Here is a 19,711-nt window from a genome sequence, read left to right as displayed (position 1 = left end):
ACTACTTCGGCTTAAGTACTACTAAAATGTGTTTGGGAAGCGCAGCCCAGAACAGTGTTAAATTGAGTGTTGAATGTCTGTGTGTTGAGTGTCTTCTATGTGTTGTACATGTATTGTGGATTGCTAAGCAGTCAGTAAAGCACTCAGGGCAGGGGGTAAGGTACTGGGTTTGCGGTAACTCAGCACTTAGGAGAGTCCCATTTAAGGCATTCAACACTAAAACAACACTGAAACACATTCAACACTTAAAAGTGTGCTGTGTAGATTTGTTGCAGTTTCTTTCCAGAATTCATGCTGCCCATTCATTAATGTTTTCTTTTTCATGAACACTTACCACCACCATCAAATTCTAAGTACTCATTATGACAGGGAAAATTGCACTTTTCATACATTCTCCATGGTCTACCTTTTTTCCAGAAATAGGCATTCTTAGCTGCAAAACTTACTGTACTTTGGTCATAGTAGTGAATATTAGTTTAATACTTAGTAAATATTCATAGAAAGATAAAATCTGGCAGTAGGCAGCACAGTTTCAATGAGCAGCATAGTTGCAATACCTACTCTGGCCACAATCTTACAGAGTGCACCTGTAAACAGCACTTGAAGGTTTATTTGAGACATACGTACAACATTTCGACCCTTCAGGGTCTTCTTCAGGCAGTGTGCAGCCTTCTTCTCTCTCCACTGGGCTCTGGCTGCTTTGCTGTTGTGGGCCCCACTGATGAATAGGAGTGATAATAGGAGTGATCGATTGGTTAAGCTTCTTAATGCAGGAGCTTTTCTAATTATCCAATTGGCACTATTGTGGCTTTTTATTGCAGTTGCTTGGTACTCTTGCCTTACTGCTGTGTTCATGTGCTGTGTATAGCCAACTTCCCCTAAAAAGACATCTCAGAGAGGAATTGTACATGTTTTCAATTTATGTATTTAACCCAGTAAGACACGTCCCCTGTTATAAATTAAATGTTACTGGAATGGCAATGACCAAGTTGTAAAGTTAAGTACATTAGCAAAGGTCCTGTGTACCGTCATAGTGGTGTAGCTCTATGGTAGTAAAGGTTTTTCAGCGACACATAAAGGGCTAATTTTTGTACTTTTTGACAAGCAGGTGATATCCGACTCTGGGTTTGAGGTGACGCGCAGAATCCTGGTGGACTTTGAGGGCGTTGGCCTGCGGCGGAAATTCATTAACGGGCTGCCCCCCAACAACGTGCACATCATGATAGGTCAGCCTTCATTCTTCAGAGTTGTAATTAAACAACACCGCTTTTCATGAAGGCATGGATAAAAGGATTTATCTTCTGTCTATGTCTGTATTACTCCTTTGTGTTACAGGTTCAATGACCATAGATTGTCTGGGAATGCTGAATGACCTGTCGGATTGTGAGAGGAATCTCTTCCCTGTTGGATACCAGTAAGTGTCAGCAGCAGTATTGTTAGTAGATTCAATGTTATGTAAGGGATAATGTATTGTCCACACGTGACTATCGGAAACTATTTTCCCAACGAGGCGAATAACACCCCCCGACGCCGAAGGCAGAGGGGTGTTATTCCGCTTCGAAGGGAAATATTTTCCGATAGTCACGTGTGGACAATACATTATCCCGCTTATTATACGGCTTTTACCAATATTAGAAAGCATAAATAGTTAACCAGTAGTTTAAAATAACATGTTTATTGCAATTTTATAGCGTGCGCAAAGAAAGATAGTTCGTGGAAAGCTCATAATTTAAAAAGGTTACCAAGCAACAGATTTTGGCTACTTTCTAACTTGTTACAGCCACGTTGCGCTTCAAACTGTTTGCAGGCTGCCTCGTTCACTGCGCGATATCTATACTAAACTTGGGTTCATAACAGGAATATTTCTATCTAATCGGCAACAGTATTCCAGAAAAAAAGCATAGCAACCCAAGCACTGCTGTGCGCCCTGACCATCATTATCGATCCTGCTACAGGCACAGCACTGTGCGCCGGATGGTTGGCTGGAGGAGGCAACTTCTAGCCTACAGGCTACACCCTTAAGGAAACTGTCAACGAACTCCTCACTTGTAAAAAAAAAAAAAATGAAATAAAAAATACTAGTGTTAATAAAAGATGTCACGACAGCGGCCGGCGGACAGTGACAGTTTGCTTTCTTGGAACAGCAACACTCGGACATGAGATGTTGCTGATGAATCCTGATGGGCTACCACTCGGCCTTTTTTGTTAGGGCCTATTATCAACTTCGTCGGGATGACATAACTGTTAAAATTAATCGCTGAATGAGACTTCTAGTGTTGTTGCAATTCGTCTTGAGACGTTTGAGAAGTGGTTGGTTACCGGAGCATCAGTGGGCCACCAGCAGCGTGCGTTAATCGCGCTGCTGTCATAGGTCTACTGCTAAAAATCAGAAGGCAAGACATATCAGTGAAGATACTAAAGAATCTCTGATATGACCGATCTACTTGCGGAATGATCTCTGAAGTGACCAAACTCGTTGCCATTGGCAGCGGGTATTATTAGGTGGGCATTACAGAAAAGTAGTGACCACCGAACGTTGGGTCCGCCCATTGAAAGTGAATGGGAGCTCTTGAACCATTCTAGAGTGCCGTATAATATTATATTATATTATATTATATTATATCATATTATATTATATTATATTATATTATATTGAATGAGAGACTGAGACTGTGCAAATGTTATTTCTGCTCCCTCTTGCAGATGCTCAAGAGTTTACTGGAGTACCAGTGATGCTCGTAAGCAGTGTGTTTACACGTGCAGGATTCTTGTCTGCCGCCCTCCAGTGGCAGAACAGCTCATTGACAGCAAAGCTCCTTGTGAGGAGAACTTCACCATTGCCCACAGTCCCCCCATATTCCCAGGTAAACAACCTTCAAAGATATAAGAGGGGGACAAACCTGTGTTCTGAAAGTAAACATCCTACCATACATTTGTTTCAGCCAATTCACTCATTCAGACGATAACTTCTAATAACTTACTTGTAGATACATGTGTAAAATCACCTTTGCTTTAGCAGAGAGAGATATCTGATGTTGGACCTTTATTTGCATAATTAGGTTTTGTCCTCCTCTGCCTTGCATACATTTTTGGCGCTTTAATACACGATATCTACCGACACAATGTAAGAACTGCTGAAAACATTTTCCTTGTGTATGAATTGTATGTGTGTAGTTTATGGAATGTATGGCGGGGACATATACATTCCACTTCTAAGATTATCTTACTTTATAACGAATATAATGTAAAAACGTTAACTCTGGACAATTTGTCCCCACCTCTTTCCAACCCAAACTTACTGTGCTGATTATATATCACACCACAGACATGGAGACAGAATCCCATCAGAATTCAGCAAAGCACTCCTCTGGCAAACCCAGCACGACCGCAGCTTCCAGACCAAAGATGCTCTTCCGTAACAGGCACCCCAGCTACCCGCCGTGCCAGAGGTCTCCCGTCTCCAGGCCACTTCCATCTCCAGGTGCATATTACTCTGGTTACACTGGTTACACATACGCAGGTATTTTAAATGCAGATATTTTTTTATCCATTAATGCGTTAACACGACATGTGGATACAAATGAAAACGGCCTCTTAAAATAGACATGAGCTACTGTGCAGGAAATATGTAATTAAACGAGGAATAAGTATTATGGTAATGTTTTGTATTTACAGTTTTGTACAGTTTTGTATTTGTTTTTTCATACTAAGCTGTTAAAGTACTTTGAACATCATCTTGTATAAATTGTGCCACAAAGTAAGTTATGTGTCTTATTATCCTTCTGTAAATGGTTCAGGTGTGTTCCTTCATCTTGTGATCATCATGCTCTTCCTCTTTGTGTATTTTTTTCACAGGAGTCCTCATGAGCTCAGCACACGAGATAGTGACGGTGGGTGACCCTCTGCTGAGGTCCAGCCTGGGCAGGATTGTATCCCGACGACACAGCACTTCCTCCCTCTCGTCGCCCCAGTCGCCCAGAAACAGCACCCCTTCCGCTCCCTCTCCTGCGTCGCAGGGAAGCAGCAGCGGTGGCAGCAGTAACATGCTCGCTCAGCAGCCACAGCAACAGCAGCAAAGCACAGTGTCTTTCAGCTCTTCCATTTCTGCACCCTCATCACTCTCTTCCCACGCGTCATCCTGGGAACGGGACCGCGCTCCCGCACACTCCAGGGACATGAGGGACAGGAGCAGGTCCTTTGGTTGCGCGAGAACTCAGCTCAACTGTCAAGGTAGTAAAGCGTCCAGCCCCAGTCCCCAGCAGCAGCAGCAGCAGCAGCAAAGACAGGGGTCGGTGGTTGCCGCTGAAACGTGTGACACAAAGCAGCTGCAGCCACAGCCTGAAAGTGAGGCAGCGCTGCATTCGTCCACTCCGCCGACGGCAGGCATGAAGCAGGTGTCTCCGCCCATGGGCACGGCGGTCCTCACCGGCCACCAACGGACCAACAACAGCGGCGGCCCCAACAGTGAGAAAGGAAAAGCGGGAATGAAGGACAGCGATCTTCCGGCTGAGTCCACGCTCCTTTCCTGCCAGCACCAGGCTGCTCTCCCGAAAGACGGAGTAGGGGGAGGAGGAAACCCCGTTCCGGAAGGCACTCCGGTGGCCAAGGACACGGGGACGCCGGGGTCTCCAAAGCAGCCTCCGTTCCACAAGAGCGGGGGAGGGGGGAGGAAGTCCCACGACTACGTGCCGGGGCCCGCTCCAGCGGCTGCCATGAAGCCCCGCAGGTCCTCCGGAGCTACGGTGGGGGAGGAGGACATCAAGCGCGGCTCTCAGGCCACGCCGGCCGTCACGGCCACCTACCGGCCGTCCACTACCAAAGAGACGTGCTCCAAAATGGGATTCGGAAGCGGAAGCATCGAGGCGACGAAGGAGAGGGAGAAAAGCTCTAAGAAGATCAAGGGCCCCCTCTTACTTCACAAGAAGGAGAGCGACGGCGTCAAAACGCCGCTCAGTCAAGACCAAAACTTCCAAAATAGTAACAGCAAATCTGCAGTGCACAGCAGCAGCAATGCCAAAGCGTCTGGGACTGGGAATGCAGTTGACAAGCACGACAGTCAGGCAGGAGGAGGAAACAGAGCGCTGAAGTCCAGGGAGAGGTACAGCAGCTGCAGCACAGAGAACAAGAACAGCTCCAGCAGTCTGGAGGAGGCGCAGTCAGACACCGGCTCCGAGAGGAGCTTGAGGCCAGCGTCCCACAATCAAACCAAAGGCACCAAGGAGCTGATCAGCAAAAGGGAAAAGAAGCCCATCGCAAAAGCCACGGTAATGTCTCCCAAAACAGACCCCAATGGGACCAAAGTGATCAGCCCGAGTTCCGATTTGAACCTGTCGTTGTCGCCGGTCACGCCGATCAGCCACGGCCCTCACAGGAGATCGTCCGCCTGCGCCGCTCTGTTCTCGTCCCCGTCCGCCAGCTCGGAGAGCTCCGAGTCGGAGAGCCACATGCACCCCGAGGACAGCGAGGAGCATCTGCGCGAGGGAGAGGGGACCGAGGACGGAGAAGACCAATCCATGGAGGAGGATGGAAGCATCGACAAGCACACTGAGGAGGATAGCGACGGGTCCGGGTCAGCCAAGCGGCGGTACCCGCGTCGCAGCACGCGCGCCCGAGCCAACATGATCTTTGGCCTCACGCCTTTCTATGGCGTGCGCTCCTACGGAGAGGAAGACCTCAACTTCTACGGCGGCGGCGATGTGATCGGGAAGAAGAGGTCCGGCATGAGCAAGCGATCCGCCGAGGGCCAAGTGGACGGCGCGGACGACATGAGCACCTCGCTATCGGAGGACAGCGGTGATGACGACGAGGGCGGGCTGGGCCAGTGTCCCAACAAAGACTCGTACTACTACAACTTCACACGCACCATCATCAACCCTAGCGTACAGCTGCACCCCGCTAGATTTCTGATCCAAAACGAGGGGGAGGAGGAGGAGGAGGAGGAGGAGGGGAGGTCGGACCACATGGAGGAACCTGGAGCCATACCCATAAGCCTCGGCCGCCCCCAGATCGGGCAGCTGGACGGCGTGGACGATGGATCGGAGAGCGATGCCAGCGTGAGCACCACCAGCACCACCACCACCACCACCGCCACCACGTCCACTACCCACAAGGCATCTGGGAAACGGAAGAGCCGGGCAGAGAAAATGGCCGCCAACTCCAGCAAAGAGTCTGATGGTGGTGGTGGTGCTGCTGCTGGTGGTGGCGGAAGTGGAAATGGCAGCAGTGGTGGTGGCGGGGGTAGTAGTGGAGGCAGAGAGACCCGCAAGAGCCAGAAGGAGTCTTGTCTCTCTCTGGGTGGCGTGAAGGCTCAGGGCCAAGACCCCCTGGAGGCGCAGCTGTCCCTAACGACAGACCTGCTCAAGTCCGACTCGGACAACAACTACAGTGACGACTGCGGCAACATCCTGCCGTCGGACATAATGGACTTTGTGCTCAACACGCCGTCGATGCAGGCCCTGGGTCAGCAGCCCGAGGCGTCGTCCCCAGAGCTTCTGCTCAGCGACGGCTACGGGGTGGACGTCAACCGGCGCAAAGACATCCTGTTCGGCGACTTCCCCCAGCCCCTGCCTACAGCCGAGCCTGTGGAGAGTGGCGTCACCTCCACCATCTCCGTCGAGGAGTCCTACAGCCTCCAGCTCGGGCTTCCGTCGGATCTCTCCGTGCTGACAACGCGCAGCCCTTCCGTCAGCAACCAGAACCACAGCACCCTCGTCCCGGAGACCTCCGGCGAGAGCACCATGCTGTCGTTGGCTACTGATGAACCTGAGGAGAAAGCCGGAGACAAAGCGGAGGTCAGGACGAGTCCAGCGAGCGAGGAAGGTGGCGGCGGAGGGGGAGATTCACAACAGGGAAATGACGACCCGTTGACGCCCAAGCATTTCATATCCAGCATGGAGAGCGACGCCATCTCCGGCCAGGTCAGTCAGGCGATGGAGACGGACAACCAGGATGTGGCCCGATCCTCCGGCACACCAGGCTTGCCAAGCTCGCCAACCCTGTCCCTGCAAGGCCAGAAGTACATCCCAGTTACGGCTGTGAGCCCTGGTCCCACTCCGGTCGCTAGCACTGCTGTCCAGACGCCTTCTGCACATCTCAAACCCGCTGCTGCGCCCGAGAAACTGATTGTGGTCAACCAGCGGATGCAGCCGCTGTACGTTCTCCAGACGCTGCACAACGGGGTGACGCAGAAGCTCCAAATAGCGCCCTCTGTGGGCGCCACGGGGGTAATGACCACCAGTCCTTCCGTGCTGAGCCCCATGACCATCAACACCACTCAGCCCATATTCCCTGTGGGGGGCAAAGGCATCCTCCCCATGTCCCACCACCCTCAGATCCACACCATCACCACCACCAACACCACCCAGGCCAGCTTCCAGCCCGTCATCCCCAACACCACTTCGGGCCTCCTCATCGGCATCCCATCTCACGACCAGTCGCAGCAGATTATCGTGTCGGAGGCCGGGCACAGGACGGACCTGGCGACCACGGTGGCTATGGTGACCAGCAGTGCGCCGTCCCTGTCACCGTCCCCGTCGTCCGTGCTGTCGTCTGGTCACGGCAAGAAGCGGGCGATCACGCGGCTGCCGCGCAAGAACAAAAAGCTCCCGCGCTCGCGCACACAGCCTCCTCCGTTGGCACCGTCGGAAGTCACGCCAAACATGACGCTCATCAACCTGTCGGCGCCACAGATCACGGCGGGCATCTCCACGCAGTCTGGGCTGGTCGAACTAGGCACGCTCACGACAGCTGCAGCCACCACGTCCCACCGCAAGATCCCCAACATCATCAAACGGCCGAAACCGGGCGTCATGCTGGTGCCCCAGCCGGTGCCCATCACATCCAGCGGCCAGCCGGGTATACTGGGCCAGGACACTGCCCACCTCTTGCCATGCACGGTATCCGGTCTCAACCCAAACCAGCAGGTGCTGAATGTTGTCTCTGTAGCACCCAGCGGAGCCGGCAACATCCTTGGCGCCAGTTCGGTGTCTCTCAGCACGCCAGGGCTGCTCAGCTCGGCGGAGATTGCTGGCTCGTTCAGCAACCTGCTCTTCAAGGCTGCTCCCCACAACCTCACCATCCCTGAGCAGCAGATGGTCCTCCACCCTGGAGGCCCCATGGTCTCGCAGCTCACCCACCCTGTACAGACCTCCATCGCCAGCAGCATCTGCGTTCTTCCACCACAGCAGACGCTCACCATGTCCGTCAGCAAGCAAGTGGACCAAGATGGCGGCTTGCACAGGCAGACGGTGGGCAGGGTCATCACAGACAAACCACCACATGCACTTGATCAGAGCGGCACCGCCATCGCAGGATCTGTTGGCCAAGCCACAGGGTTGATGGCCCAGGGCTCGTGGACGACCCCCATCACGCTCCAGGCTAACCAGCATCACGTGTTCAAGTCCACCACCAACCCCACCACAGGGGCACCAGCGTCTACGGCAAGCGGCAAGGGAAAGCAGAAGGCCAAAAGGGCTCGGCCGACTCCCGAGAAGGCCAGTGGGAAGAAGGCCAAGGGTTCGCTGGCAGAGTCTCCACTTCAGAACCAGTTGCCATCATCATCACCATCAGGGTAAGAACAACACGTTATAAACAGGAGATGGAAAAGTTTGTCTTCTTTAATTGTCTACTTTACATGTGTTTGTTTACTTTGCTTTTACATATGCTGTTTTGTGGGCTTTTTGTTCTTGTTTGGTTTTGTACAGGACTAAGCAGACAGTCAATCCTGAGCCAATGGACACAGGGAAACCGGTGGAAAAAGATCCAAGCAAGAGGTAATTGACTCAGTCAGCTACAATGATTCGCATGACTATTTTATATTAGTTCTCATTTGTAATGGTTTGATTTTTAACATCATTTGACAGTTCTTGAAAGGCTTAAAAAATCAGTTATCCACAGAATGAGCTGAGTGTTATTCCTGTTTGCTTGGTTTTCAGTGACGCTCCCATGACGACCAAAGCATCCCTTATCAACCAGGTGTCAATAGAACTGTGTGATGAGGACTCCAAAGCCACATGTGAGTGTTCTCAGCGTCTTACTTGGCTAGAGATAAATACCTAATATAGAAAGTTGTGTTTTTGTTTTGTAAATGTTCAAAGACAATTTTCAGCTTGGAGCATGCTTCACTCTGTGTTTTGAGACCATGTTGTATGGTGATACTGCACTTTGAACAATGAATATTATTATTATTATTGTTATTATTATTATTATTATTATTATTATTCACTCTTAAATATTTTGATTGTGAGAGTGCTGGCCTTCAAATTCAATTTTTCAAGAAACAGGCCATGCCTTACATATACTGTTTTTATTGCACAGCCAAAAGACAAAAAATAAAACATTTGGTTGAAGCCTGAGATTTTGTTCATAACGAAATCACTGCCAGTCATGTTACTCATAGGTGTCAACTCATATCTGTCTTCTTGCTACACTGAAATTAAAAAGATTGGTCTCACCCCTGGCTTCACTCTGTATATCTGGCGTAGATTGCTTGCAACACCCTTAGTTGCAACACCTCCTGATTTGGAGTTGAGTATTTTCCATATGTGTGTGTCCAGGTTCATCCACTCCAACCAGGAGAAAGGGTTCTGGCACGGCACCTGTCGCCTCTCCAGAGCAGGAGGACGAGAAGGGGTGCAAGGAGGACTTCATCGCAGATTGCAAGCCCAAGAAAGGCCTCATCTTTGAAATCTCCAGCGACGATGGCTTTCACATCCGCTGCGAGAGCATTGAAGGTATTGAAAAGTAGAGCCTGCTGCCCTTTCTCTACACTGTCAAACTCTTTTCTTTTTTATTGTGACTCAAGAGACACATCTTGGCAGCATCAAATGGATTTGTTGGGAAGAGGCATTTAATCTCTGAAACCCTTATTTTTCATCCACAGAGGCCTGGAAGTCTCTGACGGACAAAGTCAAGGAGGCACGTTCAAACGCCAAACTTAAAGAGCTGTCATTTGAGGGTGAGAAAAACCTTCACAACTCTCTGTATAGTGGTGACCTCACTAATCACAATGTAGTGTCTGCAAACGTGTAGCCTCCAGCTGAATGCTGTTCCAAGTTCAAGGTCATTTGTCATATACTGAAATACTCACAAACTGGAACTTTTCTGTAGTTTGTTACATTTTCGCTGCCATACATTGAACACTCGTTGAAAAGTCTGGTGTTCACAAAACTGTGTATTGTGCGTCATAATCTCATGATGTCTCTGATCTTGCTCTTTTTGAGTGAATGTTGTGCATATGCTAAGGGTGTTGAATCAACCTATGGTGTTAGTTAAATGGCTTTACACCTTGTTGCATGTGCCATCATTATCTCTATCTAATGTAGTGGTTCTCAACCTTTTTTGAACAAGCGCCCCCTTGACCTCATCATAAGCCTCCCTTGGCCTGCCAACACCACCCTAATGCCTTGTTCACACCAAGAGCGGCCTATTTGTTCGACGGTACTCATTATTTTGCTATGGAGGGTAAGCGAACTGGGCTACCAGAGCGAATTCGCCAGTGGCGAAGTGAACTGAGCGACCAGAGCGAATTTCAACGATTAAAGTCATGCTAATATTATGGTAATGAGCTCTGACGTGGTTCGGCGAAAACCAATTGGAATGTTCATAATCTCCGACTGTCCCAGACTGTCAAGCCAGAGCCGTTATGCGTCACGTCCTGAGCGAATAATGCGAATTCATGGCAAAACTTCCGCTACCAGGAAGCGTAGGTCGCCCTTGGTCTTGGTCTTGGTCTGAGACCCGAGTGACAAACTAGTGCAGATCACCTCAGTGACACAGGTATCTTGCCCCGGTAGGGAGGTTAAGGGGGGTGAGTGTAACAGATGCCAACTTGCAGAGTTCAGCGTAGAAGGTCTTGTATTCCTGATGTCCTGTATCTGTGTCTCCATGTCTCCAGGCGTGAGTGGTGTGCGTATGCTGGGCGTGCTGCACCATGCGGTGGTCTTTCTGCTGGAGCAGCTGTACGGGGCCCGGCAGTGCCGCAACTACCGCTTCCGCTTCCACCGGCCGCAGGAGCCCCAGGAGCCCCCCATCAACCCACACGGCTCCGCACGCGTAGAGCTGCACCAGAGGTACTGTACGGCAACATGACACACTTTAGTTTGAACTAAAGATAAATGCTCCTGAGATATGATGATGACATAAATGTTGTGTAAATGATTATGGCTGTGCAGCAAGTTAAGAGTAGAAGACAGATCTGTCCACTTCCAGCTCCACCAGAGGTACTGCAATATGGCACACTTTGAGCCATCAATAAGCACTGTGTGAAGTAATGCAGTGTCTTTTAGAGCCGTGAACAATTTGAGAAGATTGCAAACCCTTTTTTACTATGGCTTGACCTTGACAGTACATGACAGTGGGCATTAAGTTGGAATAGTAGCATCAGACGTATGAAGGGGTGATATGAGTTTTGAAAGGGTCACATTTTTTCCAGGCAGCCGTAAAGTAGATATATTCTAAGAGAATACTTGTAAATAGGGCTTAACCCCTTAATACATGGCTCATGTTGTTAGATGTATTATAAAATAACACTTGTAAACAAAGCTTAAGTGCTAAATCGAGTTTGAAGGATGAAGAAGGCTGCCTATCAACTTACCTGCATGCCAGAGGTGCAGAGCAAATGATGAAAAAGTCAATGTTTTTTTAGGCGGTCAAAGATATTTTAAATATTGTGTTTATAGATATTAGTATTTGTTTATTTAGGTGGGTGCAGAGCCATTTGCAAGTCTAAGGCAGTATAATTGAGTGTCCATCAGCCTGGGGACTTGTAATTTATTGAATCTTTATTTATGAGAATGAGAAATGTGTGTGCCTGATGCAACCACAAAGTCATCCAGTCTTTATGGAGCATGGAGGACTCTTCAGTGCACAGTTTTTGGCTTTGCATGTTTGTTTTTTTATTTTTTTATTTTTCGCGTGACTGCAGTTCTGCTTAAAGCACAGCAGGACATAAATTAGCCTAGTTCTCCTGAACAGGAAAAGGGTGTGTGTGCGTGTGTGTGCGTGTGCGCGTGCGTGCGTGCGTGCGTGCGTGTGTGTGTGTGTGTGTGTGTGTGTGTGCTTGGTGACTGTCCTGACCTATCCTGTATCCTGTTTTACGTGTCGTTTGTTCTGCCTCTCTCTCTCTCTCTCTCTCTCTCTCTCTCTCTCTCTCTCTCTCTCTCTCTCTCTCTCTCTCTCCCTCTCGCTGCAGGAGGTCTGTGTTTGACATCTTCAGCTTCCTGGCCTCTAGGCATCGTCAGCCTCCAGAGTACCGGCCTCAGGACGAGGAGCAGGAGGATGAGACACAGGCGAAGAGCAAGTCCGCACGGTAGGACACACTGACACGATCCAGCCATACATCGTGTGTGTGTGTGTGTGTGTGTGTGTGTGTGTGTGTGTGTGTGTGTGTGTGTGTGCGTGCGTGCGTGCGTGCGTGCGTGCGTGCGTGCGTGCGTGCGTGCGTGCGTGCGTGCGTGCGTGCGTGCGTGTGTGTGCAAATGTAGCTGGCTATAGAGCACTTTCTACATATTTGCATTGCATATTGCTATGCTTTTGGGGACCGGAGCTCTCATTGAGCACAAGCTGTCTCTGCATATGTGGCATACACCCACAAACAAACACATGCTGCCATTGGTGTCCTTATGGTAACCTGCCATTGACTTGCACGTAAATAGAACAGAGAGGGAGACACAGTTGAAGTCAGCCTGGTAGGATGCTCTGTCTCCTCATATGTGGCATGCTGTCTATAGTGGGCTTTTCTTTGTCACCACAAACACATAGAGACACACGTCGTGCACACACAGATACACACACACAGAGATGCAAACACACACACACACACACACACACACACACACACACACACACACACACACACACACACACACACACACACACACACACACACACACACACACACACACACACACACACACAGGTATGCATTGCTATCCTTATGGGGTCCTTTCATTTACTGACTCCCATTATGCGGTAATGAATATACGTACTTAACTGTACGCATACCAAACCCATCTTTGACCCTAACCTGGCAGTAAAGAAATGTTTTGCCACTTTGTGGGTGTATTTTTTTCTGTCTGAGATGGGATATTTGTTTCTCTTTTGTAGCAAAACCAGGACACACACACACACACACACACACACACACACACACACACACACACACACACCACACACACACTGACACATGCTCCACATTTGTGACCGCAGGCAGGCTCTCATAGGAGCATTGCAGTGCCCTTTTGATGTGTTTTTTTCTTGTTCTGTGTGTCTCTTTTGTCCTCAGCCGTGCCCTCAGCATGGAGCTGCCCATGCCTCTGAGGCTGCAGCACCTGCAGAAGACGTCCAGAGAGACAGTGGGCGTTTTCAGGTACCCATCAGACAACACACGCATACAGCACTGGCTCGCTTTTTTTGACGTCCCCCTTGTATAATGAGTGATGCATCCACAACCGAGACGTATGACTGTGTAGGTATTACGGTGAATGTGTAACTTTGGATTCTAGATCAGTGGTTCTCCACCTTCTTTGAACCTCCCTTGACCTCATCATTAGCCTGCCAACTCCCCACTTGATAGTATTACAGAAAAATGAAAAATAGACTAATGGAAACTTAGGGCTCCCTAACACCCCCCCGGGGGGCTGTAGAGCCCCCGTTGAGAAATGCTACTCTAGAATCCAAATTATGCACACTCACCGTTATACATACAAATTCATACACACTCTCTGTCGTGGACGCATCCCTCATTATACCTTAACAGAAACTGTATAAATAGTACAAGGATGCAAGGATTTGTACATTGCATGCATAGAAAATACTGTGAAAGTAGGGCATGCTGTGAAATGTAGTGAGTAGTACAAAAAAAAGCGTTCCATGCTTACAGTCAAGCAGGGTAGTGGGACTGACATGTTTTGGGACTGCATGAATGCCATCAACATTGGGAAGCTGAATTTCACCAAAACCAATATGCATGTCAGCATGTACTGTGATTACTGAAGCAGATCAGGATCCTGTGTGTGTGTGTGTGTGTGTGTGTGTGTGTGTGTGTGTGTGTGTGTGTGTGTGTGTGTGTGTGTGTGTGTGTGTGTGTGTGTGTGTGTGTGTGTGTGTGTGTGTGTGTGTGTGTGTGTGTGTGTGTGTGTTCAGCCCAATCAATTAGGAGGAATTTAATAAACAAATGGCATGAGGAAAGAAGCTCTTTCTCAGTCTCTCTGTTCTTGCTCGCTGACAGCACAGTCGCCTTCCATATCTCAATTTTCTTTAATAGTCCATTGCCTGGGTGTGATTGGTCTTTTTAGAATTTTATGGGCGCTAGATAATACTCTCTTTGTATAAATGACTGGCACAGGTTCACGAATACAGCGCTCAGCAGAACGCACTACTCTTTGTAGTGCAATGTGTCCACGGCACTGCTCTCCACCGCTGATGAGTAAAATGGTTTCAGGATGGGTGTGGAAACTTTGAACTTTGATCGGGATGTACTCAGTTTTGCACCACCATAATTTCACCAAAAAATGAAAACTATGTCATTTAAGTTATATTAATAACCTTACCTTTCTGTGGTAAGCTCAACAGATGTTGTATAGAACTTACCCTATGCACCTTTTGGAAATGACTTGTGTGCTTATTGAAATATTTTTCAAAATGTTACTTTTCACAAGGGGTGTACTCATTATTAGTGTGCACCGTAACTCTTTTTGGTGCGAAACACTTACATTTTACTGTGATTTTCCACTGACTGAAAGTTTACCCAGGGCTACCCATAATATTGGTTTTATTTATGGTTTTATTTTGCTCCCAAGGATATGCATCATAAAGTGGAATCAGAATAAGTTCCCTGGTGTTGGAAATGGAAAAACACTAAAACCGCACATGGTGATGCAAGAAGACTTAAATATCCTCATCTGTTTATTTGGTTGTTGTTTTTTGTCCCAGGTCAGTCATTCACGGCCGAGGGCTGTTCTGCAAGAGAAATATAGATGCGGGAGAGATGATCATCGAGTACTCTGGCAACGTGGTCCGATCTGTCCTCACTGACAAACGGGAGAAGTATTACGACGAGAAGGTGAGGACGGGTATCACATGGCAAACAAAATGTCTCACTTTTGAAATGAAATGTTAAACATGATTAAGCATTAAAAGGTGTCCTACTGTTGCTTTGTTGTAGCATTCTTGTGCTCTGACTGAGATTATTATTACAAATGTCAAATGTATTCTAAGAAAATGGCGATCATTCAGTTTTAATGTGTTACTCAAGATTATTATATTTAAATAGTGTTGCAATTACGTTTCATCTGTCAATGGTGCGCACTAAGAGGCATGTAGATATGAGGTTTTACATACTTTCATCTATAAACTGAGCTCTGTTTAACAAATGAATTATTGTCAGCAATTGTGTCTTGCCTATTATGCAATTGTGTCTTGCCTATCTACTTTGCATCTTTTTCCTCCTCCAGGGGATTGCATATTACATGTTTCACATATAAAATATGTGGGGTGTTCACAAACAAACTATTGTTTGTACTTGCTATTTTTACGATTTAATTTAGTATATTTTCTCCCTGCTGGGGATTGGATGTAATATGTTGATGTGTGTATTTATTTTTTTGTCCAGGGGATCGGGTGCTACATGTTGGTGTTAAATGTGTGCAATTATTTTTCCGTGCAGGGCATTGGGTGTTATATGTTCCGTATCGATGAGTTCGAGGTGGTGGACGCCACCATGCACGGCAATGCGGCGCGCTTTATCAACCACTCCTGCGAGCCCAACTGCTACTCGCGCCTCCTCCTCGTCGACGCCCACAAACACATCGTCATCTTCGCCCTGCGCAAGATCCACCGCGGCGAGGAGCTTACCTACGACTACAAATTCCCCATCGAGGAGGCGGGGAATAAGCTACCCTGCAACTGCGGAGCCAAAAAGTGCCGAAAGTTCCTGAACTAAAAGTTAAAAAGTTAGTTCCTGAACTGTTTAAAAAAGTCGTCTCTCTGCGGCGTTCCAGTGCACTTGTTTTTTGTTTTTTGGGGTTTTCTTTGTTGTTGTTGAAGGTGACGACGGCACGTTTTTTGTGATGGTAGTCCATCGCCACCCCTTTGCAGTTCTGCTCTTGTGGAGTATTGTGTGTGTGGAGCTGCAGAGGCCTGGAAAGGTAGCATGCGTTGAAATAGGCTTCTGTGATTGGCCAGAGCTGTTACATGTGCTTGTGATCTCCACGAGGATGACATTACTGTGCCTCTTATGGTTTTTTGTTCAACTTTTTTTCGTTCAACATTGACTCTTTTTGTTGTTGTTGCTCAGTGTCATAAACGGAGAGCGATTCACATGAGGAATTTCAGGCCTTCAGAAACATTCTTTTTTTGTTTTGTTTTGTTTTGTTTTTGTTTTCTTTTAAAGTGAGGTTGATCGTTTTCTTAATGCTGGAAAAAAGGTAGTGCCCCAGACATTTTTTGTATATGGCATCCCCATACATTGGAAATCTGTACATCACCACTTTTACCTTAATTTTTGTAGGATAATGGCCTGCAAGGTACTGTATTGTTTGATACCGCTCCACCCCATCCACCCCTGCTTCCAGAATGTGATGGATCTCTTCAAGCAAGAAAAGCCACGTCGGTAGATCCATTTTACACCAAAGTGCAATTCTTTTGGGGGAGGGGTTTAAAAATGATGACAACAAACAAACAAAAAAGATTAACAACCTAAATCGACAAAAAAAGATCAATGAAAGCCCTTATTGTTAGTATGTGTTTTGGTTTCCAGGCATGGCATTCTTCATTCTCCATCACTGAATGTATACAGAAACCTTCAGATGGCAGTAGTCATTCTTAACAGAGGCGTGTATGGCCTGTCTGTCCGTGTTAAAAAAGAGACACTGTAAATACTCTTGGCCATTGTCTGTCGCCTTGCTAGAGATGGCTATAGAGACTGCTTTCATCAGCTGGTGACTTTATTTAAGGAGACAAGACCAGAGGACGTTGATTGCAGACAGATTTCTACAGGCACTTCTGTGGGCGTTCCATGTGAATGTGTTGTTTCTAAAGAGTAACTTGGTCTGGAGTAGGGAGAGCAGACTGACAGCTGATTGGCTAGGCTGAGATCCTGACCGCTGATTGGCTAGGCTGAGATCCTGGTGGACTGGCAGCCATGCAATACGGAGGAGGAGGAAGTGTGTTTAGTTTAGTGTGACGGAGGATGTTAGTGTTGGATTAGTGTTGATATTGGGAGTTGTGATCCAGGGAGAGCTGGTCTGTCAGATGGCTATTCAGAGTTGATCGCTATGAGGTCAAACTATAGCAGAGCCAGCCTTTATTCTTCAAAAAGCAAGAGTTAGAGAAAAGAAAAGTGTGTGCATGTAACGGCACGATGACTGGATTCAAAAGGAAAATCATTGACTTGAGCCGCGCAAACACGATGCATTGATGATATATTTTTTTCCTGCTTGTTTTAGACCAATACGAGAAAATTCCTCCTGTTGCTGCTTTTAATAATTAACGTTGGCAATTGAGTATGAGAAAAAACGACGTCTGCTTTGCGTTGGAAGTTTTATCTTTTTACGATATCAGGCGTTTTCTTTTAATATGTAAATAATATGTATATTTTTATATACGAACGACTGAAAAGCACTCACTAGTGAATAGCACCTAATGACGGTATTTATATTTTTAATAAAACATTGTATTTATTTTAACAACATATTTGTAGGAAATAAGAGGTTTACAAACACTAATGCTTGGTCTGATATTTGTAGAGCTGCCTTTTTTCCACTTCTTTTCTCTTTTCTCCTCTTTTTTCTTATTTTTGTTTTTAAGGCTTCAGACTGAAGCAGTTGTAACCCCGAGCGCAGTCCACCAGTAGCTCTGTTTTGCCACTCTTTAAAGGTGCACCGTGTAACATTTTAGCAGTTTCTTAGAATTCATGCTGTCCATTCACAGATTTTACCTTTTTCACAAATATTTCCAGAACTATTTGAATTTCCAGAAATAGACATTTTTAGCTGCAACACTTGCTGTACTTTGGTCATATTAGTAAATATTTGTTCATTATTTCAACGGGCAGCATAATTGCAATACCTACTCTAGCCACCATCCTACACAGTGCACCTTTAAGCAAGCATCCTTTTGTATTCGTATTGGAGTGACCACTTGTAGCGCAGGTGAGATGTTAAGGGTCGGGGAGGCAATACATGCTGAAGTATTGTCTTCCTTTGCCAGCCCCCTTTCGCCAATCCCCATTCAGAGTATTTGGTCTCGTATCGACTATTTTCCTAGGCATTTGTGCATAGTTTTATCTTTGCTCTCTCTTCTCTCTCGCAAGTTGAATCATGCTCGATCGTATATTTTTTAAAAGAAACCCAAGACAATATCTGAAAGATTTCCAAAGGTTTGAAGAAGCTTAATTGCCCCAGTGTTCTGTGTATTTTTTTATCACTGAGAATTATTTTCGTAAAAACTAAGTGTTTAAAAAAAAAAACCCTAGTCTGAGGAATCGAGCCAAGTTCAAATTCAGCAAGGTTTTCATGAAGCCATCCTCTTGTTCCAGAGGGGCAGAGGGCTTCACAACTCCCCAGACACCCCTGCAGCCATGCCTCTCACACGCACTCTCACAAGTCATTCTACTTTGGGAGTCGATTAGATCGTTGCTTTATTTATCCAGGTTTTCCAACACATAGGGTAGAGTTTCAAGTGCACCAGATGCAAGATATCCCATTCGAAAATGCTCTTTGTTGGTCCTCATTTGGTAGGAGTAAGGTGCCTTATCAGACGTTAAAATATTTAAGCTTAAGACGGCTTCACGAATGATCTGAGGCCTCAGGAGCAAATGGTCCGCCGCCATCACCACCACTTACAGCTGTACATGGCAAACATGGCTTTACGGCTCCGAGCGGCGTACCTTCTCATTTTTACCATGCAAACGGCCTTAACATTGACATTAGAGAGGAAGGTGGTGTGTGTTTTAGAGGGGAAGACGGTGTATGTTTTAACAAGGCACCTGTTTGGCTGGATTTTTGTCATATTTCTTCTAGATCAGTGGTCCTTTAATTGACGTCGCCACGTGTTGACCCTCTTATTTCCTAAGGTTAATTAAGTCAACAGGCCAAAAAAGTGTTTTCTTTCTGTTTTTCCTTTTTCTTTTCTTGTGGCTGTGAAGAGAGGACTTGGGTAGTATTCCAAGAACATGGTCAAGTGATAAACCTGGTTAAGTCAACCTACAGGAAGTGGTAAACCTGCTAATAGATGGCCCACAGATGCCATTTAGCTCAGAAAATGAGCACTCCTGGCTCTTCTATTAGGTGATTTACCACTACCTCAAGGTTAATTTGAGCAGGATTACGACTAGGCCAGGTTTCTTGGAATGCTCCATTGGTTCTAGAGCAATTGATGATTGAATTCATGATTGATGATTTCTAGAAGACTATGGGTACTATGCATATCTTTCTGAACATAAAAATCTTTAGATTCCTGCTGTATGCAACTCTGGCTTGAATTACTTTTTTGAGAGACAGACCGCTTAGGCCAGTATTTGTTATTCATACTCTGAATGTTTATTTTTGTTTGTTTGTTTACCTTTGGTTGGTTGTTTGCATTAGTTCCGCTGCTGTCTTAACAGCATGTATACACAAGGCAGTCGTGCCCTGACTCAACCAACTCTTTGGCGGGTCAGTGAAAAACCGTAATTAACCGTAATTTACCAACACATTCTTAGGGGTTGTGAGGA

General features: G+C 46.9%; 1 protein-coding gene across 4 annotated transcripts in view; it reads left to right on the top strand.

Moving 5' to 3' along the window:
* The window catches only part of kmt2a (lysine (K)-specific methyltransferase 2A), a 67,284-nt gene extending 47,573 nt beyond the window's left edge, over nucleotides 1–19,711 (top strand). For all 4 annotated transcript variants that reach the window (XM_063207442.1, XM_063207444.1, XM_063207443.1 and 1 more), the window contains exons 24-37: nucleotides 1,109–1,226; nucleotides 1,336–1,414; nucleotides 2,704–2,864; nucleotides 3,326–3,481; nucleotides 3,856–8,569; nucleotides 8,703–8,771; nucleotides 8,934–9,013; nucleotides 9,555–9,731; nucleotides 9,881–9,955; nucleotides 10,895–11,069; nucleotides 12,191–12,307; nucleotides 13,283–13,366; nucleotides 14,932–15,061; nucleotides 15,665–19,711. In XM_063207442.1, coding sequence (XP_063063512.1) covers nucleotides 1,109–1,226; nucleotides 1,336–1,414; nucleotides 2,704–2,864; nucleotides 3,326–3,481; nucleotides 3,856–8,569; nucleotides 8,703–8,771; nucleotides 8,934–9,013; nucleotides 9,555–9,731; nucleotides 9,881–9,955; nucleotides 10,895–11,069; nucleotides 12,191–12,307; nucleotides 13,283–13,366; nucleotides 14,932–15,061; nucleotides 15,665–15,940 — 6,411 coding nt within the window. In that variant the 3' untranslated portion in view covers nucleotides 15,941–19,711. The remainder of the gene's footprint in view (nucleotides 1–1,108; nucleotides 1,227–1,335; nucleotides 1,415–2,703; nucleotides 2,865–3,325; nucleotides 3,482–3,855; nucleotides 8,570–8,702; nucleotides 8,772–8,933; nucleotides 9,014–9,554; nucleotides 9,732–9,880; nucleotides 9,956–10,894; nucleotides 11,070–12,190; nucleotides 12,308–13,282; nucleotides 13,367–14,931; nucleotides 15,062–15,664) is intronic.

The sequence above is a fragment of the Engraulis encrasicolus genome, chromosome 9 (assembly GCF_034702125.1).
Source record: "Engraulis encrasicolus isolate BLACKSEA-1 chromosome 9, IST_EnEncr_1.0, whole genome shotgun sequence".
Taxonomy (NCBI): Eukaryota; Metazoa; Chordata; class Actinopteri; order Clupeiformes; family Engraulidae; genus Engraulis; species Engraulis encrasicolus.
Note: the sequence above shows the minus strand (reverse complement) of the source record. Positions and strands in the feature narration are given on the sequence as shown.